General features: G+C 39.4%; 1 protein-coding gene and 1 long non-coding RNA gene across 10 annotated transcripts in view; one reads left to right on the forward strand and one right to left on the reverse strand.

The window, feature by feature from the left end:
* Positions 1-22317, forward strand: part of Spmip7 (sperm microtubule inner protein 7) — a 55208-nt gene that overhangs the window by 1642 nt on the left and 31249 nt on the right. For 2 of the 6 annotated variants that reach the window (NM_001401548.1, NM_001401549.1), the window contains exons 1-2: positions 183-969; positions 15643-15743. In NM_001401548.1, coding sequence (NP_001388477.1) covers positions 399-969; positions 15643-15743 — 672 coding nt within the window. In that variant the 5' untranslated portion in view covers positions 183-398. Of the gene's footprint in view, positions 1-182; positions 970-15642; positions 15744-21648; positions 21815-22155; positions 22197-22317 lie in introns of those variants that run through there. The other 4 variants (NM_001401550.1, NM_001401551.1, XM_063272955.1 and 1 more) reach the window with 4 other exon arrangements.
* LOC120096664 (uncharacterized) lies at positions 894-21121 on the reverse strand. 4 transcript variants are annotated; one of them, XR_010057585.1, is made up of 6 exons: positions 20984-21121; positions 18902-18966; positions 14654-14811; positions 10774-10933; positions 9150-9254; positions 894-999 (listed from the first exon to the last, which is right to left on the reverse strand). It is a non-coding gene; the product is annotated as an uncharacterized LOC120096664 (long non-coding RNA). The 4 variants fall into 4 exon arrangements; XR_010057584.1 differs by lacking the exon at positions 894-999 and adding an exon at positions 7911-8014 and having other exon boundaries at positions 10774-10857; XR_005493417.2 differs by lacking the exon at positions 894-999 and adding an exon at positions 7911-8014.

Consider the following 22317-nt stretch of genomic DNA (forward strand, 5'->3'; position numbering starts at 1 on the left):
TGTGTGTGTGTGTGTTGGTTTCCTGAGGATTGGAGAAAACAGCATAATGGAAGTATTATAGCACTTTTTCCTGTGGTTTTCCTAAAGAATTACATTATGATGTACATAATAAGTAGTTCCATGGGTTACAGTTCTACCTGTTGCCAAGCAACAAGGGCTCTTTCTGTGAGTTTTTTATGATGATGATGATGATGGTACACTATTGCTATACCGGCCTACCTCCCTTTCAGCAGAAAAAAAAATTACCTTAAGAGTTTTTAAATGACTAACATTTAGAAAGTTGAATTAATAATTTTATGGTAGATTAATCCTAATCTTCCATTACTGGAAATATGGGTTTTTAATAGTTAAAGGGTAAAGAATTATCAAAGGACTTTAATTCATAATCCTCAAAAATAATGAGACAGTCCATGGATATGGAGGTTAAGCACATTCCTGGAAAGATCAGTATCCCTAAAAGGTTCATCTTCTCAGAAGGAAAGGCTATTGAGCATCCAGATTACCCACACTACCATGACCTTCTACAGAAAATGAACATGCCCTTTGTGAAAGGATTTGAAGACAGACATAACTGTGGCAGATTTGAAAAGAAATTCAACCCTACGTTTTTAAAATTCCATCCTTATCCTCCCTCAGTCCTGCCAGACTATCATGTCCACTACCCCTATCCCCCACCATTTGGCAAGGCATATCCATTAGCCCCACTACGTGACGATGTGCCCTTGGGCGACCCCTGTTCGGGATTTATGAGTCCTGGTGGAGATGCTGATTTAAAGCCTGGTGTGGGCAGAGCCATACCAAACCTGGTGAGTTTCCATGATGTGAAACCTCAAAATCGAGTTCCTAGGCCAGACAAAGGATTTCATACAACAATAAAAAGGCAAACGATACTTACAGAAGAACTAAAACAGGACAGGAGATGGAATTCCAGGAAAGTATCAGACATTTTCATCAGGGCAAAACTTGGAGGTAAGTAAATCAATATAGCCTTTATATGTCCTTCAAGTGAGGCAAAGGAGCATGAATTAATTTTTTTTAATTTTAGCAGTTAAATTGGCATAAATTATAACTGAACAAATTATTTTAAATTAGATTTTAGGGAGGTCTTGTTACAGGTGCTACAATGTACATATCTGCTTGTAAAACGAAATTTTGTTTGGCAAATCAAATGATTTTTAAAATTTAAGTTTAATTGATCAACAGCAAATATATTAAATAATTCATTCTAATTATACAGATAACTTACTTTACCAAAAGAGGATTTATGTGTCTTGTTTTAATTGTATAACAAGCTTCCCTGGTTGTTTTTCTCCCTTGTAATCAATCTGCTGGTTAAAATGTAACCTATTACATGGACTGAAATTAAATGGGAAAGATGAACATAAACTGGGTAAGAACAGGAACTGAAGAGAAGCAAACCCCTCGTAAGAAATGTTACTCTTCCGGTGGCCGAATTATTGGTACTACCGTCATCTGTACCATGATTCTCTGGACAGAGATGTAGTAAAAAAATATCTCCAAAGGAAAACCACAACTTCTTCCTGTGTAGGGAAGTGTGCATGTTAGGCAGGGAGGGAGTGGTAAGAGATTAGCATCTTTGACTATGGGAAAAGGTCAGGCCTTTGGCTGGGGTTGCTTTGGCTTGCAACAGTGTCAGAAACTGCAGGATGCTTCCAGAGTTCATCTTCAGCTTTCACCCAAAACCTTAGAGGATAAAGGAAGACAGCGTGTGACAAAGGGCAAAGCCACTGCGTGTCTGCATAGTACAGATACATTCTATCTGCGATTCTGCCCATGGATGGACTATAGTTATTAGGGACCAAGAAGAAAGTACAAGGAAAGAATGACATCACACCGTGAAAAGGACACTTCAGCATGACTCCAGCCTCACCCTCCAGCTTCTTCTATGCTGGAAGGGAAAACCTGGAGAGGCTTAAGCAAAGGATGAGTTACGCTTTTCATATATCACTCAATTTATGGTTGTCATAAAGCAACCATAGGGAGTTCCTGAGTTATACGATGCCTGTATAGTATTAACAAAGTCAGCATTTTTTAAGAGTTGGGTATTTGAAAATTCTATCTAGAGAAATATACTACTGAGAATCAAATGCAACAAATAGTAAACACTATGTTAGTTGTTAGAAATCAAAAAAGGAACTTGGACTCATAGTTTATTACTAATATTACATCATTAAAAGAAATAAAGTTGGCTGGAGAAATGTCTCCACAGTTAAGAGCACTGACTGCTCTTCCAGAGAATACAGGTTCAAATCCCAGATCACAACTGACTATAACTCTAGCTCCAGGTGACCCAACACACTCACGCCAAATCACATAAAATTAAATAAATAAAATTTTTAAAAAGGAAAGAACTAAAGTCACGTATAGTCATGAATACTACTTACCATGTACGCAGACAAGTCTAGTCAAATATAATTTTAGAAGCAACATTGTCAGTTTTAAAAGTGGTTCTCACCCTGAATTCTCATACTATCATTCCAAGAGACTTTAGGCTAAAGAAAGGACTTATTAAAGGAAGTAGATTACCAAAATGTTCTTTTTATAAATATGGCAATAACAACTTAGAAGCAAATTGAGGACGTATCTGGGCTGTATATTTTACTACCTGGTTAGAATTAAACCTCTGAGTTTAAGCTCCAAGATCAATACAATATGGTTTGACTCCTGTATTTATCAGTTATGACTTGGAGCTACTTAAAATTCTGTCTACCTGTGCATCCTTACTTATGAACTAAGGAAAGTAATACCTAGCATGTTACTAAGGACTGTCTTATACGAATATGATTCATGTACAAATAACTAATGTGAAAAACAGAACCAATGAGGCCAGATAGCATAAACCCCAAAATGTTCAGTTGCTTCATACATGAATTGGAAACAATACTGTGTATCTTACAAAATTCTGAGATTTAAAATATATAATGACCAGGGAACTTTCTGGAACCTGGAAGAGTATTCAATACATAATAGCCATTATTATTAATCATTGTCTTCTAACAGTTTCAAAGAGTAATACTTGAGATTTGTAGATTGAGTTCCACATAATTTTCCAGTGTTTCAATGACTTTGAGATCCCTAGAAATGTTTATTAATCATAAATGGCAAGTATATCAGATTTCAGAAAAACTAAATTCACATCCCCATAAATCCTGACAAAGAAAAAAATCTTAGAATTTATTCTACTACATTCAGTATTTTCTGATTTTGTTGTTATTTATTTACACCCCAAGTGTTGCTCCCTCTCTCAGTCCCTCTTACAGAGTTCTCCCTCCTCTTCCCCTCCCTTTGCCTCTGAGAGGGTACCACCCCGACATCTCCCCTCCCAGGGGCATCAAGTCTCTGCAAGATTAGGTACATCCTCTCTTACTGAGACCAGACAAGGCAGCCCTCTGCTACATATGTGCCAGAGGCCTCTGACCAGCCCATGTATGCTCTTTGGTTGGTGCCTTAGTCTCTGGGAGCTCCCAGGGCCCAAGTTAGTTAACACTGTTGGTCTTCCTATGGGACTGCTATCCCCTTCAGGTCAGTCAATCCTTCCCCTAACTCTTCCACAGGGATCTCCAAACCTCAGTCTAATGCTTGGCTCTGGGTATCTGCATCTGTCTCAGCTGCTGATAGAGCCTCTCAGAGGATTGCCACACACTGTCTGCAAGCACAACATAGCATCAGTAATAGTGTTAGGGATCAGGGCCCACTCTTGGGATGGATCCCAAATTTGGAAACTCACTGATTTCATTCATTTGGTCTCTGCTATATGTTCCCTTACATTTCTTTAAGACAGGAACAATTTTGGGTGGAAGATTTTGAAGGTGACTTCTTGTTCCCATCTCTCCACTGGGGGTCCTATCTAACTACTAGAGGTGATCTCTTTAGGTTCCATGTCCCCGCTTTTGGGCATTTCAGCTAAAGTCACCCACACTGAGATTCCACCTCACACCAATCAAAATGACTAAGATAAAAAAAAAAACTCAAGTCACAGCAGATTCTCGGGAGGATGTGGAGAAAGAGGAGCACTCCTCCATAGCTGGTGGGATTGCAAATTGGTACAACCACTCTGGAAATCAATCTGGAGGTTCCTCAGAAAATTGGAAATAACTCTACCTGAGGACCCAACTGTACCTCTCCTATACCCAAAAGATGCTCCACCATACCACAAAGACATGTGCTCCACTATGTTCATAGCAGCCTTATTCATAATAGCCAAAAACTGGAAGCAACCTCAACCAAAGAATGTGTGCAGAAAAAAAATGGTTCGTTTAAAATGGAATAATATTCAGCAATTAAAAAGAAAGACATCATGACCTTTGCAGACAGATAGATGGAACTAGAAAGTGTCCTCTGACGATATTTTCTGAGTGAGACCCAGAACATGCATGGTATGTGCTTACTGATAAGGGGGTATTAACCAAAAAGTACAGAATACTCATGATACACCCCCACGTATCCTAAGAAGTTAAACAAGGAAGGCCCAATCCCACTTATGAGGAGGAACAAAATAATCGTGGGAGGCAAACAGAGGGAAGGACCTAGGTGAGAGAGGGGAGGAGAAGGGAAAAGGGGGGTCAGGATCAGGAATGGGAGAAACAGGAGAGAAGCCTGGAAAGCCGGGAGAATGAATGAAAATATGCAGCTGCCAGTGGTGGGGGTTAAGGGGGACCTCTAGAAAGTGCCACATTCAGTATTTTCAATGGATTTTCACTAATATTAAAGCAGCATTACAAAAGCTTACATTGACAACTGTTCCCATCCCCATACTGAATCTTTCCCTCCTTTGTTCCTGAATGGCTCTTTACTGGACACTTTGATTCTCATTGCCCACAGGGCTTGGTTTTCCTTATTATAGATAAAATAAGTTTGTCTACTGCTTTTCCTCATGTTGGACTCCAGCTGACATCAGTATTTAAACATCTCTGTTTATCTTTCCATCTTCCTGTCCACTACTTTCCTTGGGCATTTATAAAAGTATTATATATGGAAGAGGGGTTGGTTAGAACAAGTCCATTATTTCTCACAGTTATAGAGGGTGAGAAATCCGAAATCAAGCAGTCTGGAAATTTGCCTCTTCGTGAAGCCCTCTTCCTGGCTTGCAGATGGCTGCCTACTCCCTCTGTCCCTAAGACGGCAGAGAGAAATGGAGAGCCAATGCATCGTCACTGCCATTGTGAAAGCAGTGTGAGCAATAATGTCATGTGTGGTTCATAAGCATGTTGAGCGTTTAAGCTGCGTGTCATAGGCTTGGCTCACACTTCGAGAGTCTTCGGTTTCACCTTTCAAGTCTGATGACAATAGTGATGGAAAAGATGAAAGATGAAAAAAAAAAGCTCAGTGAAGGGGTTTGCAACCTCATAGGAAGAACCACAGTGTCAACCAACTCTATGCCCCCAAAGCTCCCAGGGACTTAACCACCACCCAGAGAGTACACCTGGACAGACCCATGGTTCCAGCCGCATACGTAGCAGAGGATGGCCTTGTCAGGCATCAATGGGAGGAGAAGCCCTTGGTCCTGTGGAGGCTCGATGATCCAGGCTAGGGAATTCTAGGGTGCTAAGGCAGGAGTGAGTGGGCAGGTGGGGGAGCACCCTCATAGAGGCAGGGGAGGGGATAGGGGGTTTGTGGAGGGCTAGGGAGATAACTTCAAAATGTAAATAAATAAAATAGCCAATAAAAAGGAAAAAACAGCTCAAATTTGTAAAAAGAGGAGAAGGAGGAGAAGGAGGGGGGAGGAGAAGAAGAAGAAGAAGAAGAAGAAGAAGAAGAAGAAGAAGAAGAAGAAGAAGAAGAAGAAGAAGAAGAAGAAGAAGAAGAAGAAGAAGAGGAAGAGGAAGAGGAAGAGGAAGAGGAAGAGGAAGAGGAAGAGGAAGAGGAAGAGGAAGAAGAAGAAGAAGAAGAAGAAGAAGAAGAAGAAGAAGAAGAAGAAGAAGAAAAGAGGAGGAGGAGGAGAGGAGGAGGAGAAGGAGAAGGAAGGAAGGAGGAGGAGGAGAAAAGAAGAAGAAGAAGAAGAAGAAGAAGAAGAAGAAGAAGAAGAAGAAGAAGAAGAAGAAGAAGAAGAAGAAAGAAGAAGAAGAAGAAGAAGAAGAAGAAGAAGAAGAAGAAGAAGAAGAAGAAGAAGAAGAAGAAGAAGAAGAAGAAGAGGAAGAGGAGGAGGAGGAGGAGGAGGAGGAGGAGGAGGAGGAGAAGAGAAGAAGAAGAAGAAGAAGAAGAAGAAGAAGAAGAAGAAGAAGAAGAAGAAGAAGAAGAAGAAGAAGAAGAAGAAGAAGAAGAGGAAGAGGAAGAGGAAGAGGAAGAGGAAGAGGAAGAGGAAGAGGAAGAGGAAGAGGAAGAGGAAGAAGAAGAAGAAGAAGAAGAAGAAGAAGAAGAAGAAGAAGAAGAAGAAGAAGAAGAAGAAGAAGAAGAAGAAGGACCTCTATCTGATAAGAAATACATTGATTATTACAACCCAGGACAAGCTGGGTGGGAAGTTACCAGAATAGAATTCAGAGATGACCACTGATTACCTGGACTGTACAGACCATCTCTCACAATCTTTCCTTTGCTGACGTCTCTGTCTGCATTGCTCCCAAATCTTAACTTCAGAATCCAAGATTTGTACAACGGATTAATTCATGGAGCAAAACCATGATCAGAGGACAAAGAAGGCTGTTCTGTCCCTAGGAGATCCCAGAAGGATTATCTCTGGAGACTACCAAAGTCACGACAGCATGCTCGCTTCTGTTGGTCACCTGAGTAAATTACAGTTGTTCCTGGAAGTTTTAAAACTCTCTAATCAAAACACTCCAAAGACATCCATTTACAGTTTAAGTCCAAGGCTTTTCAGTGCTGTCCATTCTGTCTCCTGTTTTCCCACCATCTCTGCCATTCCTTCCTAACACTTTGTACAATAGCTGTGACCAGCACTTTGCAGTTTTAACAGCATTACACTTTCACAGACCAGGGTACTGTACATACTATTTCCCTGCCTGTAGCAACTGGTTTTCATCACTTCCCCTTTTTGAAAGTTTATGTCCTATTTAATTTACAAGATTAGATCAGTTGTCGTTTTCAGGAAGATGTTCCTAACTTCTGACGATCTGGTTGGACTAGATAGCCCTTTTCTGCGACCTCACAGAACTCTGGGCTCCATTCTTGTTGCATTTATCACATAGTGGGTTCAGTACTTGCATGTATGAATTTTCTGCTTGTTGTCTAGTACCTCAGAAGTACACTCTGCTGTCATCTTGATATTGTCATTAGCTTCTACTTACAGGACAGCAAATACTTTGAAGGCTATATTTTTTTGTAAAATATATTACATGGGTAGTGTCATAAGATTTCTAATCTATCATTAGATGGGTTGTTGAGATAGTATCTAGAATTATTTTTTGCTACTTCCATGCCTAATACACACACACACACACACACACACACACACACACACACACCATACATACACAGATTCCTAGTATTCAACAGTCCTCTTACAGAAGCCAGTTAAACATTGAACTAATTCTCTGCCGTGCTGTAATTATCTAAGTGCATAAATCCCAGAAACAGTTTGTCTTCATAAAAATTCACATTGCAGAGACCATTCCTACCCAAATCTCTCAAAGATCCAGTAAAGTAATTAGATAATTCATTATAAAATGCCTAATACCATGTGTCATAGAGGAATGTTGAGGTGTGTGGGGGGGATTAGTTGGGTTTTGGAAATGAGTAATGTTTTACATCTTGATTTTTCCATGTCATGAGTTGGACAACTTAGCTGATATATTAATAGTTTAATTTCTTTCAATTATATCTAAAAACAGACCAAAATTAGATGGGAAGGTTGCAGAAATTCTATTTGAGCTTACACAATGGTACATGGGGATTGAAGAAAGTGCCATAGAACTAAAAGGAAGCTGATAGGCAACTCCAGAAAAGAACTTTTCTTTAATCAGAACAGCTGCGGGGCAGGGAGGCCACAGTCCCTCTGCAGAATGGAAGTTTGTGTACACTTGGTATGTGGGTCTTGGAGCTTTAGAGGAAAAAAAAAGTTAGAGGGCTTTGGAGTTAAGAGGAATCCATCTGAGAGTAAGTCCCCCTGCAGTCTGGAAGTGGTAAATAGCAGGTTTTGTATGTGACTATCCTTATTAGAATTTTGTACAAGTTTAACAGGCAAGTCAATTGTTCTGCTCAGGGCTTTTCAGTCCACCTGAGGCTCTTAGGTCATTAACCCTTTATTCATAACCCTCAGGACAAATGAAAAAAGAAATGGGGGTGAAATTGTTTTCTCATTGACTAGGCTCTGTCCCTAGGACCTAAGGAAGCATAGGTTGTGTTAATTTTATATAGTAGAAAGAGTTTTTTTTTTACTTGATCAGCTGTGATAGATCATGCTATTGCCTTCATGTAGTCCTAGGGAAACATCTACAAAGGTTATAGGACTAAAAACAGCTCATTTGGTTACAGAGGAAAACTGAAATATTGCCCAGAAAGGTAGAAGTGGAGGAGGAAGAGAAATAGGAGACGTAGAAGAGGCAAGCCAGTGAAATGAGGAGAGTCATTAGATAAGGATCACAGAGGTGTGGGGAGCATTAATACGGTGTCTTGAAGGGCTGTGCACATTTGGTAGGATGAATTAGATCAGAATGAGAAGGGTACCAGTAGAGTTGATAATTGGAGAAAAGCAATAGCTTGCTATGTGGGATTTCAGACAGAATAGGAGGTGGTAAGATGTTGGAAAAAAATCAGAGCTGTCTTGGGGCGGGGACCTGTTGTGGGTATATGACGTGAGAAGGGCCAGACATTGTATCAGGACATAGTTTGAGAGGAGTGTGGATTCATAGTGACAAGGGTGCAGGGGCAACCCAGGAGCTGTAGACATTAATGGTTAGATAGCCTTAGCACGTGGATGAGTAAGTAGGACTTGGCCACCTTGAGGAGCTTGTGGGTTCTGTGTAAGAAGTATGCCCAGCTGTTTTATGCAGAGATTAAAAAAAGAGGTGAGAGTAGAAGGCAAAGAAGGATCAAAGTGAAGGGAAGAGTGCCTGAGGCAACAGAGCTAAGCTGCTTGCTGTCCCCTGCCCTCCATCATCTGGCCCAAGGTCTTCAGGGGGCCTGCAGGGGCCCCAGGAACATCCAGCTTAGAACTCTCCCCACCAATCCCCTACCTGCCAGGTCTACCTATGGCACAGCCAGCAGAGGTGAATCTTCTGCTCTCCCCTGTTGTCCATCATCCAGTCCATGGCTCTGCCTGCCTGCCTTCCTGAGGAGGCCTGCATGGGATGAGAGGAACCAGAACCATTCAAGTTCACATGGGGCACAACCATCAGAGGTGAGCAGCTTCCTGTTCCCTGAGAAAACCCACAAGATGGGCAAGCCCTTAGTCAAACTTAACTAAAAGGCAGAGAGACAGTATGCAAATTAACAAAATCAGAAATGAAAAGGGAGACTTAACAACAGACACAAGAAATCTGAAAAAAAAAAGCTTGTACCCCACAAAATTGGAAAATCTGAAAGAACTGAACTGTTTATTGTCTTGATAGATACCATTTACCAAAGTTAAATAAAGATCAATCAGGTAAACAGCATAAATAGTCTCATAACCCTAATGAAATAGAAGCAGTCATTAAAAGTCTCCCAACCAAAAAAAGACCAGGGCCAGATGGACTTAACACAAAATTCTTCAGACTTTCAATGACGAGCTAACACCAATACTACTCAAACATCCAGAAAATAAAAACAGAAGAAACAGGGTTGGGAATTTAGCTCAGTGGTAGAGTCCTGGATTCAGTCCTCAGCTCCCAGAAAAAACAAAGACAAAATAACAAAAACAGAAGAAACATTGCCAAACTACGAGACCACAAACACCCTGATACTTAAATCACACAAAGACTTATCAAAGAAAGTGAATTTCAAACCAATTTCCCTCATGAACTTTGCTACAAAAATACTTGTAAACCAAATTCAAGAATGCATCAAAGACATCAGCTAGCCATGATCAAGTTTGCTTCATCCCAGGGATGTAGGGATGGTTCAGTATAAGAAAATTGATCAATTTAGTTCACCATAAACAAAGTGAAAGCAAAAAGACATGGTCATCTCATTTGATGCTGAAATCTTTGACAAAACTCAAAATCCCTTCATATTAAAACCTTGGAAAGATCATGGATACAAGATGCAAGGTACATACCTAAACACATATGAAAAAGGAATATGCTAACATCAATTAAATAGCTAATCAAATCAAAGCTAATAGCTAACGTCAAATTAAATGGAGAGAAACTTAAAGCAATCCCACTAAAATCAGGGACAAGACAAGGCTGGCCATTCTTTCCATATCAATTCAATATAGCATTTGAAATTCTTGCTAGAGCAATCAAATAACTAAAGGAGACCAAGGGGATACAAACTGGACAGGAAAAAGTCAAAGTATCGCTATTCACAGATGATATGATAGTGTACATTAAGTGACCCCTACCAGAGAACTTCTACAGCTGATAACCAACTCCAGCACACTGGCTGGATACAAAACTAAAAAAAAAATCAGCAGCCTTCCTTTATATAAATAATAATGAGGCTGAGAATAATTATGGAAATAGTACCCCCTTCATAATTGCCACAGGTAATATAAAATACCTTGGTGTAACTCTAACCAAGCAAATGAAAGACCTGTATGACAAGAACTTCAAGTCTCTGAAGAAAGAAATGGAAGAAGGTATCAGAAGAGAGAAAGATCTTCCATGCTCATGGATAGGTAGTATTAACATAGTAAAAAAAAAATGACCAACTTACCAAAAGCAATCTACAGATTCAGTGCAATTCCCATCAAAATTCCAACACAATTCTTTACAGATCTTGAAAGAACAATACGCAACTCTATATTGAAAAAAAAAGGATAGCTAAAACAAACAAGAACCTCTTGTCATGTCACCGTTTCTGACTTCAGGCTGTACTGCAGAGAAATAGAAATAAAAATTACATCATATAGGCATAAAAATAGATAGGTCGATCAATAGAATAGCAACAAATACCCATAAATAAACCTACCTATGGGCACTTAAATTTTGACAAAGAAACTGTATGGGAAAATAAGTAAGCATCTTCAACAAATGGTGCTGGGCTAACTGGATGTCTGCATGAAGAAGAAGAAGAAGAAGAAGAAGAAGAAGAAGAAGAAGAAGAAGGAGGAGGAGGAGGAGGAGGAGGAGGAGGAGGAGGAGGAGGAGGAGGAGGAGGAGGAGGAGGAGGAGGAGGAGGAGGAGAGGAGAAAAGAAGAAGAAGAAGAAGAAGAAGAAGAAGAAGAAGAAGAAGAAGAAGAAGAAGAAGAAGAAGAAGAAGAAGAAGAAGAAGAAGAAGAAAGAAGAAAGAAGAAAGAAGAAAGAAGAAAGAAGAAAGAAGGAGAAGAGAAGAAGAAGGAAGGAGAAGGAAGAAGGAGGAGGAGGAGGAGGAGAAAAAGAAGAAGAAGAAGAAGAAGAAGAAGAAGAAGAAGAAGAAGAAGAAGAAGAAGAAGAAGAAGAAGAGGAGGAGGAGGAGGAGGAGGAGGAGGAGGAGGAGGAGGAGGAGGAGGAGGAGGAGGAGGAGATCCATATTTGTCACCCTGCACAAAACTCCAATCCAAGTGGATTAAAGACCTTGACATTAAGCTAGATACATTAAATCTAATAAAAGAGAAAGTAGAAACTGCCTTGAACACATTGACATAGGAGATAACTTCCTGAACAGAATACCAACAATGCAGGCACTGTGATCAAAAATTAAGTAATGGGACCGAATGAGCCTAAAAATCTTGTATAAGACAAAGGCTACCATCAATTTGACAAAATGGCAGCCTAAAGATTGGAAAAAGATCTTCACCAACCCTACATCTGACAGAGAACTAATATCCAAAATAGGTAAAGAACTCAAGGAATTATACCCCAACAAACCCAATAACCCAAATAAAAAAAATCAGATATAGCGATAAACAGAGGAGTCTCAACAGAGAAATCTCTAATATCACAGATTAAACATTAAAGAAGTGTTCAATGTCAGTTATCAGGAAAATTCACTTGAAAACAACTCTGAAATTCCACCTTACACCTGCCAGACTGGCTAAGATCAAGAAACTCAAGTGACAACATATCCTGGCAAGGTTGTGGAGTAAGGGGAACACTCCACTGCTGGTACGAGTGCAAACTTGTACAACCACTTTGGAAATCAATTTGGTGGTTTCTCAGAAAATTGGGAAATGTTCTACCTCAACAGCTAGCTATACCATTCCTGAGCACATACCCAAAAGATGTTCCACAAAACTACCAGGAAACTTGCTTAACTGTGTTCATAATAGCTTTAGTCATAATAGCTAGAAAATGGAAACAACCTAGATGTCCCTCAACTGGAGAATAGATAAAGAAAACCTGGAATGTCTACACAGTGGAATAATACTCAGCTATTAAAAACCAAAGGTATCATGAAATTTGCAGCCAAATGGATGGAACTAGAAAATATCCCGAGTGAGGTAACCCAGACCATAAACGACATGCATGGTATATACTCACTTAAAAATGGATATTAGCCACAGGATAACCATGCTACAATCAGCAGATCCAAAGAAGCTAAGTATCAAGGAGGGCCCAAGGGAGGATGCCTGAATCTCACTCAGAAGGGAAAAGTAAAATAGACATCAGAGGCAGATGGATGAAGGGAAATGGGTAGGAGAAGATATGGGGACTAGAACTGAGATGGGGAACAGATGTGAGGAGAGCAGAACAGAAGAGGCCAGAGAGGGCTGGGGGAGAGGATGGAAATTGGTTGGGGGGATCATCTGTGAGACAAGCCATAGCCCTAGGACGCTGGAGGCTCCAGGGAGTCTATGGTAGTAACCCTAGTTGAGACTCCTTACAACTGAGAATATGGAGACTGAAGTGGCCAACTCCTGTAGCCATGTGGAACATTAGAGGGAAGGGGACACAAACCCACCCACAAAACCTTTGACCCAAAATTTGTCTTGCCTACAAGATGTACAGGAATAAAGATGGAGCAGAGATTGAGAAAATAGTCAACCAATAACTGGTTAAACTTGAGACCCACCCCATGGGAGACCACTAAGCCCTGACACTTTAATGATACTCTGCTATGCTTGCAGACATGAGCCTATCACAACTGAGTCTTGAGAAGCTTCATCCAGAAGCTGATGGAAAGAGGTGGAGACCCACAGCCAAACATTAGGCAAAGCTCAGTGAGTCTTGTGGAAGACTTGGAGGAAGGATTGAGGGAGCCGGACAGCTCAAGGAAACCATAAGAAGACCTACAGAGCCAACTAACCTGGGCCCATAAGGGGTCACAGAGACTTAACAACCAACAAAAGAGCACACAGGGGCTGAATCTAGGCCCCCTACACATTTGTAGCAGATGTGCTGCTTGGTCTTCATGTGGGGCCCTTAACAATTGGAGCAGAGACTCTCACTCTTTGCCTGCCCTTGGATCCCCTTCACCTAGCTGGACTGCCTAGTCAGGCCTCAGTTGGAGAGGAGGTGTTTAGTCCTGCTGGGACTCGAAGTTCCAGAATGGGTTGGTATTCATGGTTGGGCTTCCCCTTCTCTCAGGAGAAGGTGAGGTGGTAATGGGGGAAGGGACTTTGAGGGTGGGACTAGAAAGACTGCTAACGGATGTATAGTAAATAAATTAATGGATGAAAATTCAGAGAAGAAGAGAGAAAACTAAGACTGTCACTAGTGAAAAACACTTCATCTTGCAAAGCTAGGTCAGCACCCTAACAGTGGTGAAGTATGGATAGCAATGTATGAAGCAGGGGTTGTCATACTAGGGAAGGAAAAGAAAATGCTAGGAGAAAAGTTTCTTCCCAGCCCCAGTGGGCCATTCAGAGTGGCAGTGGCTAGTTCTGCTAACAGGAGTGCTTCACCAAGCTACCTGAAGCAGCAGGGGCTACAGAGCATAAAAGGAAGCGAATGGTAAAAAAAAAAAAAATAGAGGACTAAGTGTAAAGACATGTATCTAGTCTGGGGTGAAAGGGATAAAGGCTCCTTGCAAGCATAGCTCTTGCACAGCATTCAAAAGGTCTTCTTGCAGTTGTATCGGGAGTAAATGAGTCATTGATTCTATCCCAGCATCTTTGGGCCTCATCTCAAACCAGTTTGGACTTGTTGGTGCAGAAGAAACACTGTTCCCGGAGTAGAGCACAAGGCCCATCCTTGGTAATTTTTAGGAGATCTAGTCTGTAATTTTAGAGAATTGAAGCAGCCAAAGGATCAAGTAGTTTCTGAAAATTATTAAGCTGATCTGAAATTTCAGATTTTCTGGAAGCTGGTGATATGGAGAGGTTATCTGATACAAAAATGCCTTCAGTCTAACTGTTTTAGCTCAGTATCTTGGGGTTGGGGGATGCCTAGTGTCAAGAAGAGGGGTGAGTTAGATGGTCCAGTAGTTCCCATTTCAGAAGTCACACAAACTGCTTTGAGGGGGGTTGGTATAGATCTCTCTTAACTCTTGAGACCCCCACCATCAAAAGCAGAACCTGTTGTTTGCAAATTTCCTTATGTTGTTTAAGCTGTGACACAGCCTTTGGATAGGAATTGCTGTTTCCACTGCAGATTCACATGCTTGCCCTAGGTGGGTCAGGCTGTCCTCCTGAGTCTATGACTGGGAAAAAGAGAGCAAAACATCTAGTCCTTACCTCCGTGCTGGCACTGAGTTGGTCATGTTTCTTGCGAAGTCACTCTGCTGGAACTCTGAAGGAAAGCTCCTGGCTACTCACTCAAGAGACCTCACTTCCTTGAGATGAGATCATAAAATGTCTTCTTCTCTTTGTTTTGCTTTCTCAGGACAACTTGTCTTTTTTAAAAAAAAATAAAGAATATAACAATCCATGTATGAGCTTCAAAATGATAGCTTCTGCAGAGACCTGTGACACGATGGGGCATGGGTTTGTGTAACCATGTGTTAAGATCGTTTGCCTCCAATACACTTTGCCTATTCCCCAGAGAAGAGTTAGAAATGGCTCCACAATTTCAGATAAGCTTTATAAAGGAACATGAAAACTCTTTTCCAAGATTTTTTTAAGCTGAGCATCTTACCTAAAGACCCACATTTCCTATAAGTGGGGTAAATTAACCACCATCGTTTAGTTGTGGCTTAATAACGTGTAGTATGGCTGGAGAAATGGTCCTGGGAAGCCAGCAGCTTTCTGCTTGGCTTACACTCCAGGTGTGTGCATAAGCTATGCTTTCTGCCTTCTGCTGTTGCTAAGTATCTGCTGCTCAAAGTGGTCGCTGCTCTAGGTTAGATGCATATACCCTCCAGTTCCAAGTAACAGGATTAGATGATAGGCCTTTGCTCTAACAGAATTTTAAAGTTTGTAGGCTTGGTCAGCAAACACACTTCTTGTTTCATTTGATGTACACAGCTAATGTGGGAATTAGAAAAAAAAAAAAAAAGACCGACTAGTTCAGAGAACAAAATTCGGTGCAGAATTATGGCCAACTATGACGCCCCCCCCCCAATTTTTGAATTGTAATTTAAAATGTATTTAACACAATTTGGGGAGCATCGAACAAAACCTGCGATTCCCAGAAGCCTTGTTACAGCTTAATGTACATCAACTGAGTAATTTTAAGAGGCATCATTGTGTTTGTTACCTAAAACACATGGGTTTTTGGTTTTCAGGTTGGACGAGCCCACGGAAAGTTATTCCTGTACCGGTTCATGAACATGAAGTAGGCACATTAAGTCGCTTGTACACCTTTGAGGAGGAGGCAACAAGTACAGTAAGATTGTCTTAATAGGTAGTATTATAGAATATGGTTTGTTTATATCATCGTTTGTGTGTTTAGTACTTTCTTCCTTAGAGGAAAAAACTATTATTCACATGTGGGATTCTTGTGCAGTTTTGCAAACCCAAATAACATAATGCATTAAACCGAATCCACAACATTTCTCCCTTTCTGTCTATTAAAAAAGGCCTTTTCTCTCAGATATAAAATGAACATAGTCATCACAGTTACATAAATTATAAGCTATGATATACTCTAATAACATCCATCAATTTTGTCAATGTAAGGACATCGCTGTAACATCTATCCTAACTTAGAGTTTTCAATCTTATACCAGAATTGTATTTTGATTTTAATTTGCATTACCATATGAAAAAGCATCATTTCAAATCTAAATCATCTTCCTCAATGCTAAACAATTTAAGTTTAATAATGAGACTATAACTAGTCTCCAACCCCATCAGAGAGCCAAGAATGAATTAAATATAACATATAGGAAGCTCAGAAACATAGCTCCCAAAACTTAAACAAATTGCAGAGACAGCTGACTATGTCGAATTATCTCTCTTCAGCCTTCTGGCCAGAACCATCTGACAGACCTTAATTGAAGCAGGAAATATGAGGGACTAGCTTACCCTGTCTTGGCAGAGCTAAGCTGTCCACTATCCCATATCCTGTGTCCTTTCCTGGACAGTATTTTTGTCTGTAGATGAATTAGGCTAACTCTTGTCCATGATACCTTGTCACAACTGTAACAACTCCAAATGGAGGTTATGATGCTTAATATCTTCTTTGAACCACAAAGGAGGTACTGTCAGGAGCAGACATATCTCCTAGTCAAAATTTCTATTAAAAATGACATGACTTTAAATGCCATATTCTGTGGGTTTCTGATGCTTTTGAAGACTATCTATATAAAGTGTATCTGAACTGTTAAACCTTGACTGCTCTTAGCTATTTCTATTTTAATAATATTGAAAGTACTTTATTATAATTAAATCTAAGTATAATATAACCATGGCTTTACTATCCGGCCTTAGCTTCCACACTTACTCATCTTAAGTAGTTATTAGAAGAACTGAGTCTAAGTCTTGCATTTTTAAATTGGTTGTGTAGGTACAATGTCTATCTCAGAGTAACAATATTAATTTCAAATTTTGTGTCAATATAAAAAGCTTATACCAATGAAAACCTTAAATCTGTATTAATATATAAATTTTGTACCAAGGTTAGAACATGTAATTTCAATTCCACATCAATTATAAAGATTTTTACCAATATAAGATTATGGCTATACAGTGCTTTAAGAATGAATTTAGAAATCTACCTCATATATTTTTCCCTGATCAAAATTATGATCATTTCCAAATTATCCCTTAAAATAACAATCTATCTATAATTTGTAAAAAATAACCATAACCAAACACCCAAACCCAACAGATCCCTGCTGAATTGGGGTGAAAAAAATTTTAAAGAGCTAGGGAGCGGTAGAAAAATTAGAAAAATTGGTTAGAGTTAAGAAAGCTAGCTATAGCATCTATTAACTAGTCTTTGTATGCTTAGAAGGCTCGAGGCTTGACTGAAGTTCTGACTGGTTCCACCTAAAAGGCTGAATGAACTGAGTCCATCAGGAATCAGTAGCTATTCTTGAAGCTGTTGAGGAAGCAAGAGTCTGGAAGCAGTGTCAGGAGACAGGGGGTTGGAACAGTAGGTCATTTTAAGGTCCCCATGAATGAATCATGTTACCAAATGAATCTTACAACCAAAATTTTAGTACTATTAAGACATTTGTATGGATTGTGTAAGGTGCACAGATCAGTTAAGGATGACCTTTTGCTCCTTGGTTGAGCAGGTGAAAGACAACCATCCTTTTATGAGTTAATTTGCACAAAAACAAATTATAATAGATCCTCATTCATGCCATACGAATGATGGCATGGCGAATCTTAAGAATTCGCCAACAAGATTTATCATCTAATTTTAGCAGAAGTTTTGGCTAGAGATATTTTTATGTTTAAGCCAATTATGGAGGAATTCCCATGTGGAGGAATTGACAAATCAAGTTACCTGTCCTGTTTGATTTTCTCAAATTTTGGGTTTTTTTTCTTGTGGGATGTGTTGGTTGTGTTGTTTGTTTGTTTGTTTGTTTATATCCAGGATCTTTAGGGGGTCTTCCCATGTCATATCTGATCCACATTACTCTGGAAGAGATCCAAAGCCTTGCCTTCTCTTCTATCAACACAAATATAGAGCCTCTCTCCCACAATAGTATGCCTTTGGTCCAGTAACCTGAAATCATCGAAGGAATAAATTAATTCAGTGTAGCAGCTGCCTTTCTCTTTAGGAATGTTTTATTTTGACCTCTTTCCCAGAGGAACCACCCAAACTTATAACCACGTGCATTTCAGTAACTAAAACAATTTAAAGTAATTAAAGCAACCTAAACAATTATTATTATCTGTTGAGACAGTGTTCCTTCACCATCTCCTGCCTCGTTCTTGCATGAGATCAAGGGCTAAGTTTCTATTATCTGTCTGAGATGAGGTTATCTTCTCTATCTCCTGCCCTATCTGTATCTCCTGCTCTTGGCCTACATTTTAAGATCAAGGGTTTCAACTTATTTATCCATGCATACTTAAATTCTCCCCTCTGTGGAATTAATATAGTGGGTAGTGGTTACATTGTCTAAATTCTGGATAACAGTAACCATCTTTTGTTTTGCTCTGTTGAATATGAAGAAACTGTAAGAGAAAATAACAATGTTTGCAGTTCAGATATTTGTGATAATGTTAGAGTATTATGTTGTAGATGTTATTAGTATCCTGTTAGGATAAATATAAATATAGTTTTGCTTCAAATAACAATAGAGTTGTCAAAAGTGCCCAAAAGACATTGAGAGTTATACATCAGGATCTCTGCTGATGAATTCCAAGAACACCAAGAAGACACCAACAGAAGATGGTGTAGGGAGAATAATTTCAGAAAACCACATAGGTAATAAATCTGAGGACATAGACTCTACAATATTTCATAAAGAACATAAGATACATAGCATATACAAGTAATGACTTATAAGACCATAGTCAGAATATAGAAGATTGTATGCCAGAAAAAAAAATTCAAATTCCAATGAAAGTATACCAATGGCTTACCAAGATGATGATCAACAATACCTTGTTTCCCCCAGAGCATGATGGGACGTGAACTTGGGGTACTCCTAAAGAAAGTTTAAGCACATAATCAGAGGTCAGTTTCCCTTATGAAGAACAAGAATGGAAATATGTTGGTATTTAAGAACTCTCATCCTCTTAAGAGGATGTATTATCAGTCCACAAACTGAGAGCCGTTTTCATATTTAAACTATGGGTTTTCTCTGATATTATTCAATTTATGGCTCAGAACTAGTGTTATATTGGAAATACTTGTATTTTAGAAAATAAAATAGATACAACTTAGTCAGGTAATAAACATTAGCTTAAAGAAATACAAATATTTCATTTGTGTCAGGAATAGCAGTCATTCACTTCAAACTGGCCTACATAAAGTTATTATTTTATATTATAAAAATATTTATTCTTTGTCTCATACCCAAATCACTATTTGATCATTTTTACAGTATAACAATGTGTGTTTTATTGCCTCAAAAAAGAACTATGATAAGAAAAGCTGTGCTTTTTCTGAAGCAATGATTTTCCATGCACCATTGGCATAGATGATGAATTTATTTGAAGATTTTGACTCATAAACTGAGTTCTTGAAGGAATCAGAGAAAGGACTGGAAAAGCTTGAAGGGGCTCGAGACCCCATATGAACAACAATGCCAAGTTCAGTTTGAAAGACACTATTGTAAAATGAAACTTTAGAATAATAAGACTTTATAAATGAAAAGAAAATTTGCTAGAATTTCGGTACTTGGTCATGTATAAAATTGACAGAATTTGTTATATAACAAAATTTATGAACTAAATATTCATGTATTTATATTTAAATTTTAATTTATTTGTGTGAATTGTATCGTGGGGTGAGAAAGTGTCTGTGGAAACCAAAACAGAGCATTGAATTCTCTAGAGGTGAAGTTACAGGCTACTGTGTGCCACCTGATATGGTTGATGTCGGTGTTGTAAACCAAATTTCCAGTACGTGTTCTTAACCACCTCACCCAAGATTCATGTTTTAAACGCTGAAACTTCAATCCCGTGACTTGAAGAATAAAAATAAATAAAGTCAGGGCATATACAAAGACATCTATGGCATAACCTCCGAGAATAAAGCAAAAATCAAAATGCAGTGATAGTCGTGAGGCAGCCGAAGCCAGAGGGTTCCCCTCCAAAGTCAGAGCCGATCTAAACGTGACCAAAAGTAGGCGGAGCTAGAATCCCATCATGGCTGCAATCCGACCGAGTAAGGCCGTTAGCACTACTTGACCACTCTGTCACTTAGGATTCTGTTACACATTAAGAGCATAGATAAGTCAAGAGATTTTTGTCAAGACCATACAGTTTATCCTAAAGCAGACAGAAACTAAAGAAAATATTAAGCTGTTCATTAGTCAGTAGGGAAGGAGATCAGGCAAGAGTCAAGAGCAAAAATATAAGTGCATGGTTGGTATAAATGACTCTATAAAACAATAGCCGTGACCTGTGGGGTTTTAAACACACACACACACACACACACACACACACACACACACACACAAACACACACACACTGAATGAAAATACAATTGAATAATTAACCTAAAGGAGAGTCAACAGTTAAACTTATGACTCCCAGGAAAGTGTCAAAGTCCTAGTTATTTTTAATCCTTGAAAGTATGTGCTCACATTGCAATTTGTAGATTAAATACTAAAGAAATAAGCAAACAACAGAACTCATTGAATAACAGGAAGCCAATGCAAATGAAATTAAAATAAGACTTGTAAAAGGCATGAAGGTCATAGAGAACATAGAAGGCTAGGTAGTTTCGAACTCGGAGTCAGCAATTATGCATTGTCTATGTAAAATGTTGATGCTTAGGTTAAAACACAGGTTGCCTGAAGGTATGGATATAAAACCCTTGCTTACCCTACTAAAAACAAAAGCACATGCAAGAAGATATTAAGCATCATGGAAAATTATATATAAAATCAGGAAAAACAATGCATACAGAAACCTTTTCCCAGGTGTATTTATATACAAATTATCATAGACAATGTCATAAAGCGAACCTCTACAAATTACATTTTTAAACTCACCAACTGCAAGTCTTGGAGCACGAGACAATTACAACGGAACAAAGCACCCTTTCATATTATGTATTTGGAAATGGAAAGGTGTATTTATGATCATCATCCAGAGAAGAATTCACAGCTGTAAGAGAAGCTAGAAGGTGTTCCTAAGGAGAATCAAAATGCCGTAGTGAAACGTGTGGGTGGAAACTGTAATCAACCCTGGAAGACAGGACCTGCCTTCAAAATGTGTGTTAGACCACAAGAAAACGCCACAACTTAAGAAGCAAACAAGGTACATCTCATGAAATTAGAAAATAGGGGAAAATCAAAGTATGAACAAAGTACAGAAAAGGAAATAAATGAGGAATACAGAAAACGAACATGGTCATCAGTGTTAGAAGTTGGTTCTTTGCGAAAACTACTTTGAGACTCTGCCCATCTGAGAGCGCGTTCCTCTGTTTGGGTTTGTCAGAGCGGCTTGTTACTGCAGTGAGTAGCAGTCCATAAGGAGTCTTTTCTGTTCCAAGTACTGAGAAGTCGTGATGGTGAAAGCTTAGCCTTAGATGGAAATCTATCAAAACCCACCCCCACCAAGGCTCAGGAACGTCACAGAAGCAGTGGATGAGGAAGGATGTAATAGCCAGACGATGGGGAGAAACACTATAAGGTGTGGTCCTCTGAGCGTACTCACAGCAGTTGTGGTTACCAATACCAGACTACACAAGATCAAGCAAGGAAAGAATTTCAGCGCTAAGGGGGAGGAGCTAATTAGGGTCCCACCCCTTTGTGAGGAGCTATTGACAGTTGATGGCTGACGACAGAGAAGTTCACCTTTCTTTGAGGACATGGGCACTGGTAGGTTACCCATGCCCCAGTGAATGACTGCAATGTGTTATTAAAAAAAAAAGTAAGAGGACATGAGATTGGAAGGAATATGTGTTGGGGAGGGCCAGGGGAGATAGAGGGAAGAATGAAAGTGAATATAATCAAATGTTTCCGTGGTGGCTCTACAAGTTTGCATTCCCACCAGCAATGGAAGAAAGTTCCCCTCGCTCCACATCCTCCCCAGCATGAGCTGTCACTTGTGCTATTGATCTTAGCCATTTGGACAGGAGTAAGACGCAATGTCAAAAGTAGTTTCGTATGAAGCTCTATGTCATACTTGGCATAACTCTGTACAAAAGTGGAGACGCATAAGTTAAGAAACCTCTTCAATCCGACGAAGACGATTCCTCAGGTGAGGCTCTCTCTTCTCAGGAGTGTCAAAATTAGCCGTGCCAGTAATGCAATGGAAGATATTCCCATAAAAATGAAAAGACTGGAAATCTTAGCACAGAAAAAAAATGTATTTAAAGAAA

The sequence above is a fragment of the Rattus norvegicus genome, chromosome 14, assembly GCF_036323735.1.
Source record: "Rattus norvegicus strain BN/NHsdMcwi chromosome 14, GRCr8, whole genome shotgun sequence".
NCBI classification, from domain to species: Eukaryota; Metazoa; Chordata; class Mammalia; order Rodentia; family Muridae; genus Rattus; species Rattus norvegicus.